This window comes from Gavialis gangeticus, unplaced genomic scaffold (assembly GCF_001723915.1).
Source record: "Gavialis gangeticus isolate Ggan-Ray unplaced genomic scaffold, GavGan_comp1, whole genome shotgun sequence".
In the NCBI taxonomy this organism is placed as follows: Eukaryota; Metazoa; Chordata; order Crocodylia; family Gavialidae; genus Gavialis; species Gavialis gangeticus.
Window position 1 is genome coordinate 80,868,360 of NW_017729029.1, and position 17,325 is coordinate 80,885,684.

General features: G+C 39.7%; 1 protein-coding gene across 5 annotated transcripts in view; it reads right to left on the minus strand.

The window, feature by feature from the left end:
• The window catches only part of GPM6A (glycoprotein M6A), a 494,838-nt gene that overhangs the window by 7,903 nt on the left and 469,610 nt on the right, over window positions 1-17,325 (minus strand). For all 5 annotated transcript variants that reach the window (XM_019521801.1, XM_019521799.1, XM_019521798.1 and 2 more), the window contains 3 exons: window positions 13,687-13,840; window positions 9,903-9,979; window positions 7,588-7,653 (listed from right to left, as the gene is read on the minus strand). In XM_019521801.1, coding sequence (XP_019377346.1) covers window positions 7,588-7,653; window positions 9,903-9,979; window positions 13,687-13,840 — 297 coding nt within the window. The remainder of the gene's footprint in view (window positions 1-7,587; window positions 7,654-9,902; window positions 9,980-13,686; window positions 13,841-17,325) is intronic.

Genomic DNA, 17,325 nt, shown 5'->3' on the forward strand with positions numbered 1-17,325 from the left:
CCCCCCCCCCCCCGGAGTCTGCCTGCCTGTGTGGGGGCCCCTGTGCTTCCCTCTGTGGCTGTGGTACCCCTCAGGACTGCTCAAGCCGGGTGCCTGAGAGCAGGTGCCACCTGGGGGAGGGAGGCTACTGCTGCAGAAGAAAGCAACAGCCCCCACCACAGCTCAGGGACTGCTTTGTCCACCAGGAGCTCGCTCTCTCCTCCCCATTGCTGGAGAGGCAGGTAAGGATCGGGCTGTGACATGGGTGTACACAACATGGGGGTTTACTTCATCCTAAATTGAAACAGTATTTTTAAAAAAATGCTGCTTCAATTTAGGGAGAATTAAAACTGTGTGTTATCTACAAATGCCCTAAAGTAAAAAATGAGGGAGACCAAATTATTTTGGCCACCTAAAAACCTGATTTGCTTTGTTTTGTTAACCTCTTATATATATCTGATAGACTTTAGATGGCAAAATAACATGAGGCTGTTTTTTTTACAATGCTACTATATTCACCTAGTATCATATTTGAAAAAAAAGAACAAGAAAATATATTTTTCCTTGTTGACATTAGACCAGCTCCTATATTTTTCCTTTTTTTAATACAACCCATAAACACTTCCTCTGTAAGGAAGAAAGGGAATTGCATATATAACAATTCTGCTTCATATCCTGTTTTGGGATTCTTACCTACCTAATCATTACTGCTTGGAGTTGAGAGAAACATATACTTGTGCTTATATTTATAGTGGAACCTGTTAATACTCTTTGTTTCTAGTATGACACAATATTTTTTCAACAAAACTAATATTTTGGGTTATTTTCTGGGAAAGTTCTCCTTATTTACTCACTCCCTGACTGAAAAATTCTAAGAAACATCAGTTAAAGTTCAGGGTGATGTAGGCACCCTAAGTAAATGCTTCATGTGCATATTCCCTGAGAGTAGGTACCAAATCTTTCTAGAGCATGAGGAATCCATTTGTGACTGTGCTGCAACCCAAGAAAGAGAATTCACAGTTAACACAGTTTTCTTCTAAATAGAATAATGTATCAAGGCATATTATTTTTGAAAGCCATCACTTAATAGTAGATCCATGTGCAGTAATTTTTAATAAACATATTTTATATATAATCATTAGGAACTTTATCATTAATACAAAGCTCTAAATCTACACCTAACATTCTAGAAGCCTGGAAGAAAAAATGTCCTAGGGTCAAATGACTGTTAAATTTATTTCAGATGTGTTTATGTCCATTTTAAAGTATTTTCTTGCCCTATTCTCCTAAATGTTATTGTAGGAGATAAAATGATTAGAAGCAGCTTGGAGATGGATGCATTTAGTCATATGAAACAAATCTTTTTTTTTGTATAAGATTGACAATTGTGTGATCAAGCCAAAAACAGCACCTACAAAAAATAAAGCAAATCAAAACAAAAATCCCTAAAAAATCCTCATGTCCTTTTTCAGGAAGTGTATTAAAAGGGAAATTAAATATTTGTACTGAAGAAGTAATTTAGTTCTTGCAGATATCTTATATATCTAAGAGCGTGTTATAATACAATAGACCAAAAAAAAAGGCCAAAGCTATATGTGTTCTTAAAAAAATAACTGGCTTTACTGTTATAAACCTGTCCATAGGGCACCCCCAGATCCCCATGTTTTCCCCACTGTCCCACTGCTTGTCCTAAGAAACAGACTGAGGTTTGACCTAGGAGAACTCCTTATCCTCACAAGGCTCAGCTCCTTTGCCCTTTTACTGGACCTCACAGCTGCAGCAAGAGGAATTTATGCTAGCTCCAACTGGCCTTCCCTTTGGGTTGTGAAAGAAATTTTAGATCCCTCTTTCCAAAGAATGGGCTAGGCTGAAATGTCACTTTCCTAGAAATCATTTTTTCCACAGGCAGTCAGTAGAGAGAGAAAAACCCCCCCAAAAGGATTTATTATGTAGGAGAAAATAATTATATGAGAAAAACTGACCATAGATTTGAAGACAATAAAAAGACAGGTATAGTTTTTTTACCCTCTCACCTAGCTACACTTTAGCACTTTACCCTAACTCTTTTAATTGTACAGTACGTTTCAGTTTTGAAAGGTAATACTGTTTGAATATTATCCTGTTATAAAGCCTCAGTTCATTAGTGCGAACTGTCGTTGTCCTGAATATGCAGGAAAGCAAGACACAAGGGATGTGTTTTAACAAGCCTGCATTTTATTAACAACTCATATGAGAACCATGTAGCACATAGCTCTCTACATGTAGAGGACAGAACTTTGCTCCTTCTTGCAGGATGATTGTAGTCAGTCCACCACACCTGGTCTCACAGACCATTTCTGGGAACCCCCCACCCTCTCCACATGCAGGGGTTAGAAGTCAGAGAAAAGTCAGTTTTCTTCGTGGTGTATAGGACATTAAGAGCCTGGTCTGTTTTAGCAGATGCCTTCCCCTAAAATCCACTCCTAACTCTCCTTTATTATGGGAACAACCCCCTACCAAAGAAGGTACTGTATATCTGCCAAGTACTGACAATTTGGATCTTACCCACCCTTTTGACCACTGAATTTCTGGGCACTGCAAGTAAAGGGAAAAAAAACCCATCTTGCCTTGGTCAATTTTGACAGCAAGAGAAAAATTTCTCAAAAAGGTAGTTAACAAGGTGCCAACAGCAGAACCAAAAGTTTCAAGGAATCTCAGTGGTGAAAATAAGTTGTCTGCCATGCAATACGAGGTAGACCATATGTCAACCTCTCTTGTGTGGGGAGGCACTGGACTTCATCAGGGCTCCTGCTTCAAACTCTCCTCTAGCTATTCTCCCCCTCCCAAACCAGGAAACGTTGCTCTGATGAAAATAAAATACTTTAAAAAAATTCTTATTTATTTCAGAGAACTGCATCCATTCACATAAGTGGCTCCCAGTTTCTTGCAAAAACTGGAAGTTAGCTTAGTTTCCTAGTACTTAGAATGTTACCCACAGTCACTGAGGCTACCATGAGAAACCATGTTACAAAAAAGCAAAATACATTGTAGTATACTTTCGTGACACATTTAACACTTGGTGTCACTTCAAGGCACATGAGGAGCATGATGCCTTCCACGTTACAAACCAAACTCTGCTCAGATACATAATGTAAACCTGGTGGCCTCAGATGAAACTATATGTGCCTGTCTGCCTCCTGGATTTTACCCTGTAAACTTAGCCTTGGTAATCTTATCATGTGGTATCAGAGTACTTCCATGCAACAGTGGTCCACAAATGCTATAATCCATAACTGATACAATGCAGTTAGTATACCTCTCCATGGACAGTTGTAAATTCCAGGCACAAAATCCTAGATAAGTAATGGCTTGTGATAAAATGCAGTGAATCACAAAAACCCAAAACAACTTAATATATGCAAAACACGGGAATGGAAACCAAACTACATCCAAATGGACACCTTAGCCAAAGCAGGACTGCCAGAGAAGTAAGAGGCCTTAGAATGAAAACACAAAGTAGCTCAGACCAGTGCAGAAGCAAGTGTTTGTAGAATAGGGCCAAAATCACCCCCTGCCTGCATACTACTATAAACCAGCACTATGGGCTGGGCAGCACTGTGGTCAACATCAGCTGTCCTTAACCCTAATGGATGTACAGCACTGGCAATCTATTATGGCTGCTACCAGCAGTCTCTTGTACCACTGAACATGAACTTCTTATTTCTTTTTTTTTTTAGATCTGGACCAAGCCAGACTGGAAATCTCTTATTCATCCTTGCAGAAATATCTAGATAGCTTTAATACTCTCATCATTCCACATTAAAAATTAAAGTTCCTGTGAGAAACAATGCCTTTCTCTTATTTTCTTTGTCCCATGCCAGATTCAAAAACTACTCCTCTCTTGTGGTATTATAATTTACAATCAGAAAATGACAAATTTCAGGCCAAAAGCAAATACGGTTATGTCCTCTGAATAGCCTGTTGCAGGGTATATGGCTCAGGGGCTGCAGCCCAGCTGCAGACAGTTGAAAGGCAACTGCCTGCCTGCCTGCTGAGGAGGACTAGGCCAACTGATGGGGATGACTGGATCACCCATAGAAAGTTAAAAGCTCTCAGTGAGAGGCAAGAGAGAGGGAGAACCAGAGTGAGAGTGAGGGCTGCTGAGGAGGCTTCACAGAGTTTGAATTGCCTTCTCAGGGTCTGGGAAAGGATTGCATGGTGTGACTTAATCCTTTTTTGCTTATGTATTTGTTTGCTTTGCAATTATGTTGTTTCCTGTGGAGACAAGTTTGACCCAAGGAAAATAAAACTGTGCTGCAAAAAGTGACAACAAGCCATATGAAAAACCTAGTCTAATTCATAAACTGAAGAGAAATAAAGGAACATGACAAACAAGAGGAGCTTCTACAGTTGAATATATTTAAGCTTTCTTCAGTTAATCAGAGTGCTCTTGCCACTAATTTATTTCAGTGTCCATACCGCTGCATTGGCAAGCTGGTGAAAGGAGACCATTAATTAATCAGATTTCTTCCCCAAGCAGCATCAAATCTTCCCTGAGAATATGCTGTCACTATTGGTTCTAGTAGGGCTGCTCTGCAGCAGCTCACTGAACAGGTCCTTGTTCCTGATGGCTGCTACTTTGCAATTCAAAATCTAAGCTTTCATGTTTTTGTTTTGTTTTTAAAGACACCTAAATCTCTAGCTCTTATGAACAAAATCCTCAAAATGTGGGCTCAGTGTACATTGAGGTACTTACATTGGCTTCAATCTATTTATAGTATGAAACCATCTCTGAGAGAAGCATGAGCCATCCTGATGCATTTCAATTAGATGTTGGCACTGAAGCCTAATTATATCATTATGAGCATAAATGCACTTCAGTATTTCACTGATGATTATGCCACACAAGAAAGAGAGAGGAATGCACATCCCATTAGAATCTGTATAACGCGCTATGACCGAAGTCTCTTTTAGGCATTGAAAGGCACTGAAAGTGGGCAAAGTTTAAGATTTTGGGAGGGCTAAAGGGGCTACTACCAATTAAGAGACAACCTTCCTCAGCTGTCTTACTCAGAAAAGCTTTTATACAGAAATTCAGAAGTATTCATGCTGAAATTTTATGTGACCGAATCATAACTGGTGCATCAGCACAGAGGGAGTCTCACAGAGCTTGAACCGGCTAGGCAATATAAAATTTGTACTGAAAAAGTGTTTCCCCTCCATAACCTGAAGTCCACTTTATATTGAAATACATTTCTGGAATTAAAAGAAATCCATAGCTGCTCTTGGGACTATTCTACAACAGTGGGATCCAGCACTCTTTCTGCTGGACTGATACTGCCTCTTAAGTCTGGAGCTACTCTGTGTCCTCTTTTAAATTCAGATTACATCACTTCCATCTGGCACATGTCCCCTTTTATAGGAAATATAAGCCATGGGGCAGAACGTAATGTCCCCTTTTATAGGAAATATAAGCCATGGGGCAGAATGTAAGACAGTACCTAGTAAAGATCTTGCCACCAGAATTTGTGGAGCAATTAAAGACTGGGAAGAAAACGCTCATTTATGCAAATAAGGAAGTCTGACTGAATACTGAAAATGGGGCATGAATGATATGTTGGATAAAACAGCATTGCCTCTAAGGAACTGAGTTTAAAGCCTTAGATTAAAAAACTCTTGATTTCCAGTCCTTCTCTATTACCATATAGCCTTGGAGAAGTGAATTTATGTTAAAAGAGGGATAAAATAACATACCTACTTCACAGGACTGTTGTAAGGCTTTATCAGGTACCTTTTATACAGTGCTTTGAAAATGTAAAATGATATACAAGTGCTAACTGCTATTCTTCATATTTATAGTTACTTTAACTTTTAAATACTCGTCTAAACCAATAACCCTTCTGAAAATCGAACATCACTAGTAAAGCAACTGAAACAGTGATGCAGTAAGGAACCATTTTTCCTGTAATGTGATATTCTGACTACTGTTGCTCTTTATGCAGAAAAAAGTCTGCTTTTGGAAGAGTTAAGTAATTAATGAAATGCATTAACATAAAGCAAAGTATGGAATCATTCTGCTTATGCAGCACTTTTTATCTTGAAGCACTTAAATATCAGATTTTAAAAATTAATTAAACTTCATGACATCCTGCTGAGGTAGCAGAGAAAGCTAAATGAAGCATTGTGCTGATATAGAAACTGAGGCACAAATGCTGCTTAAGACCAACTAGCTGAGTTTACTACACTATGCATCTTTCTTTTACAGCATGACTGCATGCTCAGGGCAAGCACCAAAACAGTGGACTGAGACAAGACACTCAATGGTTCTAGGGTTCAAGTTAAAAAATCATTTTCATTATATAACTAGATTTGTTGTCGATCTGTGTAAATGAAATACAATTTTCATGGATGAAAAATAAATCACCAAAACATATGACAACAACAATAATTATAATACCTGTATTTTTCTCATACCACATGACCTCAGAAAAGACACACACTTTGTTTTTAGAGGTCAGAATGGAGGAAAAAGACTTTTTCCAGAATCATGCCCTAGAGCTGGCATTTTCATGGAGAGGCTGTTGCAAAATGGCTGTTAGCTTCTCTCAACTGGCAAGCTGGGAGCAAGCTATGAAAGGGTTAACACTGGATTCTCCCCCTCCCTGCTTGTTTACTGAGACAGAAGCTGGCTGCCATTTTGCAACACAGCATTTCCGTGCTTCTATTCCAGCAAAGAAAATGTGTACTAAAATTTTGGACAGCTGATTGGGGTGGCCGGGAGGGAGGAGGGGAATATGCATGTGGTATGAGAGTAAATATGATAGCAGTTCTAGTTACAGCAGCAGCACCTAGTTATATTTCCTCCCTTCAAGCATGGTCCCTATTGTGCTAGAACCTATACAAACAGGGTGGTGGACAGTCCCAACACCAGCACTCTTATACAACACTTGAGCTCTTAGGCAAGACAGAAAAAGAATAAGGGAAAGGGACACAGCATGTAAATATGTAGCTCAGACTACAAACTTCACTGACAAATATCACTCATTAACATCTGGAAAGCTGACTTGTTAATTCTTGACAAAATTTCACCATGTTCAAAGTGATGCCCATTGCAGAAATGCTAGTATGTCACTGCCCATGGGAATGCTGGTCCTCAGTATCCGCAAAAGGATTTTTGCCACTAAAAGCAGCAGCTTAGATGAAAATGAAATTGAAAGGACAGGAGGCAGGCACATGCATATACAGGAGGGCATGAGAAAGAGAGAGGTGGAGTTGCTTTGCGGCTTTCCCAGAAGAACCTTCTAAATACTGTACAGGAACTGAAAAATCTCTTTCCATGCTCTTAAACGAATCTTGGTATTTAAAACACAATCTGGATGTGCTGTTTGAAGACTCTTCATAATAATACTGTGCTTTAAAATATTTTAAAAAAATAATTAAAAACATAAATTTACAAAATCACATTGACAATATCCCTGAAACTTCACATACTTTATCTCTCTGGGTAGTACCTGAATGATATTTTTGGCTACTGAGAGTACTTCTCACAATAATATACTAACAGAATGTGTCAGGGGAAGTGATGGAGCACAGGTCTGGAGGATGAGGGCAGGAGGATCTATAGCTTACCATAGCAATGACTGCTGCTCCAGCTCCAGCAAGTGCCACAATGAACAAATGGAATGTCATATTTAGCTGCAAAAGGGCACAAAGAAAGCAAGTGTCATGGAAAGTGCTTTCCACAGAAACTAAACAAAAAATTGCAGACCCAGAAAAGCACATTAGACATTTCTCTCTTGGGTGCTGCCACACTTGAAAATCAGGTGCCTAACCTCAGTAGTGTGTTTCAGGGAAGTAAATTTAGGTGCCTATATTCTGTATGCAACGGGAAGAAACAGGTGCCTATGAATGGTGATTCACAACATGCCACATGCCAGGCTGCCTAAAGCCAGTCAGTGCTGAACAGAGCAACATATATTGAACAATCTCACCATTGTCTGGAGACTTCATCCTCTTGTGATCCAGAGTCTGGAGCCCTCTTCTGAGGGCAGTTGTTTATTTGAGAAGGGATAAGGGTTCCTCCCTCCCCCCCAACTTTTTTTTATAACAGCCGAGGCAAAACTGGTCCAAGGCTCTCCTCAGGTTGAGAGGATTCAAACTCACATTCTCTCTCCACCCAGAAGATTTCCCTAACCACCAGATAATAGTCTGGGTGAATGGTCTAATCCTCCACTCCTTATGAAGTTGGTCTATAGTGTGGCCAAGAATGCAAAGCTCGTAAGCCACAGAAATGCAAACAAGCTACTGGTTAGGACACTCACTTGGAAAGAAGTCTGCTCACAGGATCCCTTGAGTTTTTATCTAATGACTAAGGTAAAATGCATGAGCTGTCTTAGAAGTAACTCTGCAACCCCGGTCTCCCCAGCTGAGTGACTTTGCCTCTAGGGTACATAGTCAGGCTCCTTCTCACTTGCTTCCCTCCTGGCACTATATGGCTCTTGCTTTCTTAGCTAATGACTGTCCCAGGCTGAGCCAGAGAGTTGGAGAATTACACAGCTCAGACTAATCAATAGCCTGGTGGGCAGAGCAATCAGCTGGGGCAGGGAAGAGAAGGGGTGGTGAAGAGGGGGAGGCAGATTTGAATCCCCTCTGGCTGTGGAAAGCTTGTGTGTCCCACTTGGCTTTGCTTTTGGCTACATTCCATGTGCTGCTGTTCTTCTATAAGCACGTTCTGAGTGTCCCTGCTGGACTGGGTGCCTCTGACAATTTAAGGTTAATTCAGGCAGTGTTGCACTTCAGATCTGGGTTGCAACACAGTTTAAATGGGAACAAGGTACCCAGCTGCTCCAAACAACATGCTTCTTTGCATGTACTGAAGCTTAAGTTTGTGTGCCTTGAGAACTTAACAGCTCCAAATCATAGGTGCCAAATAAATTTGTGGGCCTAATGGGCTTTACAGCCACTAGATTGCTTGTTTCCTGGATTATTGGGTGCAGATGCATAATTTCTGCCTATGTCATGTTTCATCTAAGGTGCCTCCCTCGGAATCCCACCACAAATGACTACTTTCCTGGTGCCATCATTCTGCAGACATTAATGATTCAATATTTTCCACCAGTTTCACCTCTGTCACAAGAGGGCATGCTGTATGTAGGTATGAAATGATGCTGCGTTTATTTTCAGTTTATATCATCTACCAATTTTTAGTAATTCTTTCCAACTGCAGACAGTTTTTATAGTTTGTAACAACCAGTAACTAAGAGCACTTATACCCAAGGTTTAATCACAGCCACAAAGAATCCAATGGCAAAACTCTCGCTGACTTCAGTGGGGAACAGGATTATACCCACTGTGATCACACGTGGAGAATTTATTTTGTTGCATCTAATTGTTTTCCTTGACCTAACATTTAAAAACAAAAAATCACTCAGACTGCAGTATATGGCTTTTTAAATAAAGAAACAAGCCATGACAGATGGCATAACTACTTCAAAACTACTATAGGCTGTTCTCTTCAACCATATTACAATCTTGCCCAGTGAGTTTAAAAACACTGCTATTCCCTCACAACCATCTCTGCAATTTCCTTGTACTCTTCGAGAAATAGTAATATTATTGATTCTACTGATTTTCTTCTAACCACAAAGTTTGTGCATTAGCCGTCAATATAATCTCAAATTTAAAAAAATAAGAAAGTCCAATGGAATCCTTTGTATAATACCCCTAAATCAAAATGTAATTACTAAAGTAATGACCAAAAAAAAAAGTGCAGACTGATTTTGTTTTCTAGGAAAAGGAATCATGACTACATTTCTCCTTTGTGCCTCCAATCTATCAGTGTGCTTAACCTTAAAGAGTTAAATGTCATAGGAAAACATATGTGCCAGTTGCTTCTTAATGCAGCATGTTATAGATTTGACAGAAACCTTATCACATTTACTCACCTCAGTAGATTCACACATCCTCAAGAAATTTTCAGACATAGTGCAAATCTTCTTTTCCTCTCCAATAGTTACAATTCCTGAAACAGATTAAATACTCTGAATGCTAAATGTATTGAATATTTGATAGCCTTTTGATACAAGTTGGGTAGCTGTGGAATCTAAATTCTTGAATATCATCAGAATATTTACATAACAATAAAACCAATCTGGCATACCTTCAAACTGCCTGTTTTTGTTGCCACAAGGCTAACATATTATCCATTTGGTGGCAGTTTAAATGGAAGCAACACAGACAATCAGTCCTCAAGCCATTTAAAAAATATAATAAATTCCAAATTCAATATTTCAATATTAGAATATAATTTGTAACCAGGGTGTTCACTTGGCTTTTTGGAACACATAAATATTCTTTATCCCTGTGCTAACAAATGTGCTAAGGTCACAATCCAAATTTGTTTGTCTTGTGCAAAGCTTCTTTTAGAAGCTATAAATGTATATTACCCAGAAGTATGCTTAATCATCTGGTGATAATGAAAGCAACTGCTGTTAGTAAGGGGAAGAAGTTTCTGTATTGTTCACTCTTGCACATAATCAGATATTAAATCATAGACTAGCCTGATGAAAACTGCTACACAGATTACTTTGGAAAATAATAATGCTGTTGTTTTTACTAGAGAATCAGTGGGGTCCATGTAGCTGGAAACAGTAAATAAAATAGAATATGCATTCCCTTTCTGTCTCTCCCTATAATAAACTATAGATACAACCTTAACTAAATAAAAACCACAGAAAGTATTTCGAAATACATTTTTTTTACTAGACCTGTGAAAATAACTGGCTTTTTGGATTAGCTGCCAGTTGGTGAAAAATTATGCGGATCAACCCAAAGAACCAGAAAAAAAAATATTCTGATAGAAATGTGTGGTTCAACATGAACTAAAATGATTTATTTCCATCAATTGTTAAATGACAACAAGAAAAAAACAAGGAAATGAAAGACCAGATTAACTAAACTTCCAGAAAAGGAGATGCTGCTTCTTTTTCTTACCCAATATCCAAAAGGTTTGCGTATTCACCTAGGCTATAGGACACCTAGGTTATTCTGCATGACAGCACCTGAACCATTGTTACCTACCTCTCAGGTAGGTGTAAACTAACTACCAGACAAGAAGATTTTTGAGATTCCTTGCTCTTAAGAATGTTCCAATTTGCATGGACTTTGAACTTAAATATTCACTGAACCAGAAAGGCAATGGTTCTGAAAGACCTGCCTGCAAATCCCATCTCTGAATCAGGCAGAGAACAGACTGAAACTGGGTCTCCTAGGGCACAGACAAAAGTTACAGTTCTTGCCCAATCTGGTCACAGAAAGCAGTTTATTGCCATGACCAACACAAGTGCACAGCAGCAGACTGCTTCCAAAAGGGCCAGTCAGGTGTAAATCTGAACCCTAACTGTATGAGGGGTCAGATGAAGAAGCTGTTTCAAAATAAAGCATCTTCTATAACTTCCGTCTGCACTGCCTCCCAGCCTTGAGCTGTTTCCAGAAAGGGAGAAGAGAAAGGGAGAGGAGGGAATTTGGTCTGGGGTTTTTTCAGCCCCCACTGGAGGGTGGAATGGGTGTATTGGAGCCCCTCCCAGCTGAGGTGGGGGAAAGGGTTCCAATTCACCCACCCCACCGCTCCAGTGCTGGCTGGGGATCCCCTAAAATAAGCTCCCTCTGCACCATTTGCCCTTCTGAAACAGGGACAGTCTGGGAGAGAAGAGGGGCCCTTGCTAAGGGAAACCAGCTGCAGGCTTCCAGCCAGCAGCTAAATTCCCATACCCCCTTGAACCAAGAGTGAACTTCTGTTTGGTTTGGGGGATCCTTGCAATTCAGAACAATTCTTGCCAAGTGTTCTCAGTTAGTGGGGAGCTGAACATCTGTCTGTGTCCATTATTCCCAGGTGAATGCTCCAACTATCAGAACAAAGAGGCATTATGTGCCTCATTAGGTACACACAGGGCACATCTATACATTGCCCTACAGCAACATAGTGACACGCTACGTCGCCATATGGCTCATTACTCTGATGTAGCAATCACATGAGTCTACAGGTGATTGGCAACTACATCACCTTAGTGGCATGCTCCCCCAGTGTAGTGTGCCACTATGGTGACATAGCAGCAAAATCTAACCATGTGCAGCACACATGGTGCAGTACAAGAAGTTATTGTGCTGTGCTTTACTACTTCCAAAAGCAAGTAGTAAAGCATGGCACCATAGCAACATCACTGTTCAGCGACATGTAGGTGCAGTCACAATGTCTAAGAGTTCCAACTGGAGAACTGAAAAGAGACTCAAGCGCAGAAGCCCACCTAGCCTGGTAGTTAGGTGCTCTTCTATGCGGTAATTTATGTGGATTCAAACCCCTGCAGAAAGCACTGAACCCAAGACTTCCACATCCAGGAGGAATGTTCTAGCTACTTGGTAAAAGCTGGGCAGCAGCACCTCTTCTATTGTCTTCCATTTCATTGGCTTTTATTAGCAGTGCCAAAACCTAAGTATTTCGGAAAAGTTGGAACAGTTTGTTTTAGAAAACTTTATATTTTGGTATTTTCAATGTGTTTTGCTAATCAGTTTGGCAAAGTTGGCTCAAATTCACAAGTTTTTACACCAAATTTTGATGAATAAATGATTTTGCCCAGCTCTATTTAGATATAGATGCTATAAGGCCCACAAATACCAAAAAGATCCTGCTAAATCTCAAGCCCATTTCTTCCAGACCAGGACACAAGCCTGTATTTTGGAAAGAGCTCTTTTTCCTGCTCTAGTTCAGTTCAGTTAATAGACAGATAAAAAAGGTAGAGAAAGCAGCTTAGAATTGACTATACAGAGAGAGTGCAGTGTCTCATGTAAGCAGTGGAAACTTTATTATTGCAAGCCATGCCCTTGTCTCCTCCCAAAGGAAAAGGAGATATACTTCAGGACACTGCAATTGTTTTAAAGTTCTGCTTCTCATCTCTGATCTGACATCTGCAGATACTAGACCTGCATCTGCATCACCGATTGCCTACTTATTACAAACTTAACTTTTCTACATAACTGAAACTCTTCAGCCCCTTTACTATATGTTTCTGTTCAGTGAACTTCCCTCCAGTTTGTCGCCTGCTTTATGGTAATCACCAGAAATGTGTGTAATTTTCCAGCTGCAGATCCACTGAGGCCTTTTCATCATGATGTTATCAATTTTCCCCCAATGCATAATACAACAGTGATCAAAACTGCATTTTTATGTTATACTGCATTGCAAGCTCCTAGCTAATACTGTCTGTTATGTTGTTAGTCTGTATTTTCATAATGCTCCTCTCCATGATCTCACCCCCTCCTCTTGAATTTGCATGTTTCTGATTGTTTTCCTTGTACACATCAACTTGATATTTTTCTGATCAGCTCAGCCAGATTTTTATTTTCACTTCATACTACTAATTTCTCTCAGCTATTTTGCATGATTTATCCACTTTCAATGTATTTTGCAGCAATACAAATTTTACATCTTTGATTTTAATTGATGCTCCTTAAGCATTCACATGTCAATATAGTATAACAGTAGAACATGAGCAGGTGGGATGAAAAGTGTAAACTCTTCCCTAACTTCTTTGCTTTATCCTTGTTTTTTTCTGACAAAATATAAGCAGTATTGGGATATTTGTGGAAAATATCCCAAGCAGATGTTTCAAAAAAGCTGCACTGTAAACTAAATTTGAAATCTTGATTTGTCTTTAATATTCATCATTCACCTACCAAATTGACGAAGGTCTAAGCAGAGATTAGCTCCTTCCACTAAGGTGGTGTTTTGGCAAATGGTCCACAGATTGAAGTACATGAAAACAGGCAGAGAAGTGAAAGCTGTAACCCCAAGCCAGGCCAGCATGAAGATATATGTCAGCATGATAAACTGTAACGGAGGAAAGAAAACATCCATAGAACATTTTAAACATTTGGAAATGAAAACAGTCAAAAACAATATTCCACCAGAAATAAAGAACTGCAGGCACAAATATAAAGCATTTCTAGCTTTTCTATAGTAGTAGTTGTTGTTCTTATTATATTTAAAATACTCATGTGTTCTGTTAGATCAGAAGTCAGCAACCTTTTTAGGCTGCAAGCCAGAATAACCAATTCAGCTCAGAGGCAGGAGGCAAGGTGGGTGCTAGGACCCAGCTGTTGCCATCACCTTCCCCTGATGTGGCAAGCGGAAAAGTCCAGTGCCTAGGCTTTTCCTCACAGTGACATGGGAAAGCAACTGCCACTGTAGTCTCCTGTTCCTGAAGCCCCAAGTCCGCAGGCTGTCTCAAATAGCACCTTGAGTTGGACCTGCCCTTCAGGCCATGGATTACCAAAACCTGTCTTAGATGATCAGTTTTTGATATGCCTAAGACAAGAGCAAGTACATATTACTCTGCGTGAGGTTACTCTGCATGAGGTTAACCTGGGTGAGGTTATGGCTCCAGAGAGGCAAGCTTGCTTCTAGGTTCCCCACTGCTCTCGGGTCTAGGTCTGATGCAGTATATTTTATTTCTGACACACCAGAATAACCACACCATGAAGCATTTTGTAAAGGGACACAGCCAAATCTGCTTGCCTTCTCTCATGGGCTGCACACTACAGAAGACAGGATATAGAGAATCTGTGAACTCAACTGCATTGCCACCCACAATGCAGTTAACTGGCAGAAATGTATGATGACTTCTTTGCCTATAGCCTAGGCCATGATTTGAGTCTTCATTAATTACTAGCCACGGTGGGCACAGCATTGATTTCTTATTCACTTCTCAATGCTCATTAGATCAGATTCAGTTAATTAACTTATGCGCATTCACAATATAAGATGTATTTCCATCACTGTGAAAAGTACTACATTACATACTTTAATGGATTCTCTACAGTTTAGAACAGCATGACCTAGAGGTCTAACTAGAGTTGTTGCTGGATTGTGGTTGACTTCAGATCTAGAACTGAGGTTGGCACATTTAACATCTAGAAGCACCATATGTGCTGCAGTACCACAATGCTGACAGTCTGAGGAAACCAGAACAGACTTTGATCAATGACAGATTGTCTTTTTCCTTTTTTGTACAGAACAAACTGTGTAAAGACCAAGTAAATGTTCCAGACTGTTAAAAAAAAAAAGAAGATGATTCTGAATCTAAATAAATTCAACTTTTGACTATTTCAGAAAACTTTTGCATTGCTGGATTTATACAATGGAACTAAAATTTTTTTTTTTACATTGTAGAAATTTCACAGTCCTAATGACAGTTGAGAGCCCAAACCCCAACCATAAGTATCAAATATTGAAGCTACAAGTGAAAAATTAAAATAAATGCTGGCTGATCTGTCTAACCAATGGGAGAAAACTAGAGAACAACGTGTGGAAAAAAATCTGGACTCTGTAAAGACAGGTCTGTTGAGCATATGATAAAGCTACAATTCCAGAAATATAAGCATCCAAGATGTCATTCTATATCACTTCAATACCTTAAATATTTTTCTGTCTATTTCATTACAATGAGAGGAAGAAACACATGGCTAGATGTACAGATGAATATCATTTATATGAAAATCTATCCATTAATACTAATCCATGAAAGGTTTATAAGTAAAACATTAGCATATAAGCAGGATACAGTTATACCATTTTACAGCTGGGTTGCCAGCTGTCAGTAAGTTTCCTATCAGTAAAGAAACAGGCTAAAATTGGCTGTTAATAAAGTTAATATAAAAACTTTAGCCATCAGTAAAAACACTAAAAGCAGTGATCGCTGGTGTTTGAGCAGGACAGCAACCTATAGGGAGCATTCTCTCAGCCATGTGCTACTGTTGCATCTCAGACTGCCCATAATACTGGTGGTTCACAAGTAGGCTTCTTTGGGGGTCTGTGCCAGGATGAGGGTAGCAGGGCTGGTGTGGGTAAAACTGGAATGGTTACGGGGCAGAATGGTGCAGAGTGCACCTGGGAGCATCAGGGTATGGGAGTGAGTAGGGGGTCCCTGGCAGTGCACAGTATAAAACCATCACTGCAGTCAAGTGGGGTTGCTAACCCAAAAAAATATATTTAACTGCAAACTTTTTACTGACAACCAACTTTTTTTACTTTTTTACTTTGGCCCCTATACTGGGATCTGGCAGCGGCACATGGGCTGGCAGAAAAGTCACATATGTCATATATTAGTAATGACATGTATCAGTAAAAAAGTTTGTCTGTCAGTAAAAAGCTTGCAGTTTTTCAGTAAAAATGATTTACACCCTAGAAAAATCTGCCCCCCAATTGATAGACTGTATTCCTTCCTATTCCTCAGTTAAACTGATGAGTCAAAAAATAGAAACAGATATTTCCATGTTTCCTTGTTACACAAATACAGGATGGCTAAAATCAGAGATGATAAAAGTGGTAGGGGAAGCGTGAGAGTTAAGGCTTGCCAGACTACTCAGAAAAATTAACTAAAAAAATAACTAAAGGTAAGAATTTATTGTGGCTTAGTTAAATAGCATCAAACTCCTGTGTAGACTCATTCAAATAGCAAAATAGTCTTAATTAGATTGATTTGAATTTAGTTTCAAAGTAAATTAAAATAAACTGAATTAAGGCACTTTAATTTTAAAGAAAAATAGCTATGCACATTGTAATATGATTTAACTAATCCACTTTAAAAAATAATTTCAGAGGCATAATTATAAATTTTGATTCCCTAAGCAAAACTTTTGTGAGGTGAGAATGAGGAGAGGGTGAGCACTACTTTGTCACATCTGGAGCAGGCATGTCCTCTCTGGCCATAGGATATGAGCCAGAGAAACCCCAGCTGTAGGAGTTGGGTACCAGGACACAGTGGCATCAGTCCTGCACTGCTCAGCCCTAGCTGAGCTGGAATACCCTTGCTCCTCCTGGTCATAGGAGGATATTACCTGCCCCAGGGACTCAAAGGCCCCTGATGCTCCTGTTATGTTCCTGCACACAGCTTCTATGGCTGGGCAGCTGGTCTTCTAGGGCTGACCACACAAAATGATTCCTGCTCTGTCCCTGCACTGGCTCTTATGGCCAGGAACTGCAGGAATTCTCTAACTTTGCTCCTATGGCCAGAGAATTCAGGGCTTCTCCAGATGCAGCAAAGACTCTGAGGAGGCAGGAATCATTCTAGCACCCACTCTAAATCAGTACCTGGGACTGCTGCCCCTCTCACCCTCACATTACACTACTGCTTATTTGCATCACCTCTGCATTTGTCCCAGGGAATCCAAGAATTAAGTCAAGCCACATTGAAAACATGAAAGTAATGGCTCTTATTTAAGCTCAGAAACTTTGGGGAAATGGATTTCGGCTGCTAGTCATCAATCACCTTCTCCCCTTGCCCATTTTCAATGAATACTGATGAGGGACACAGA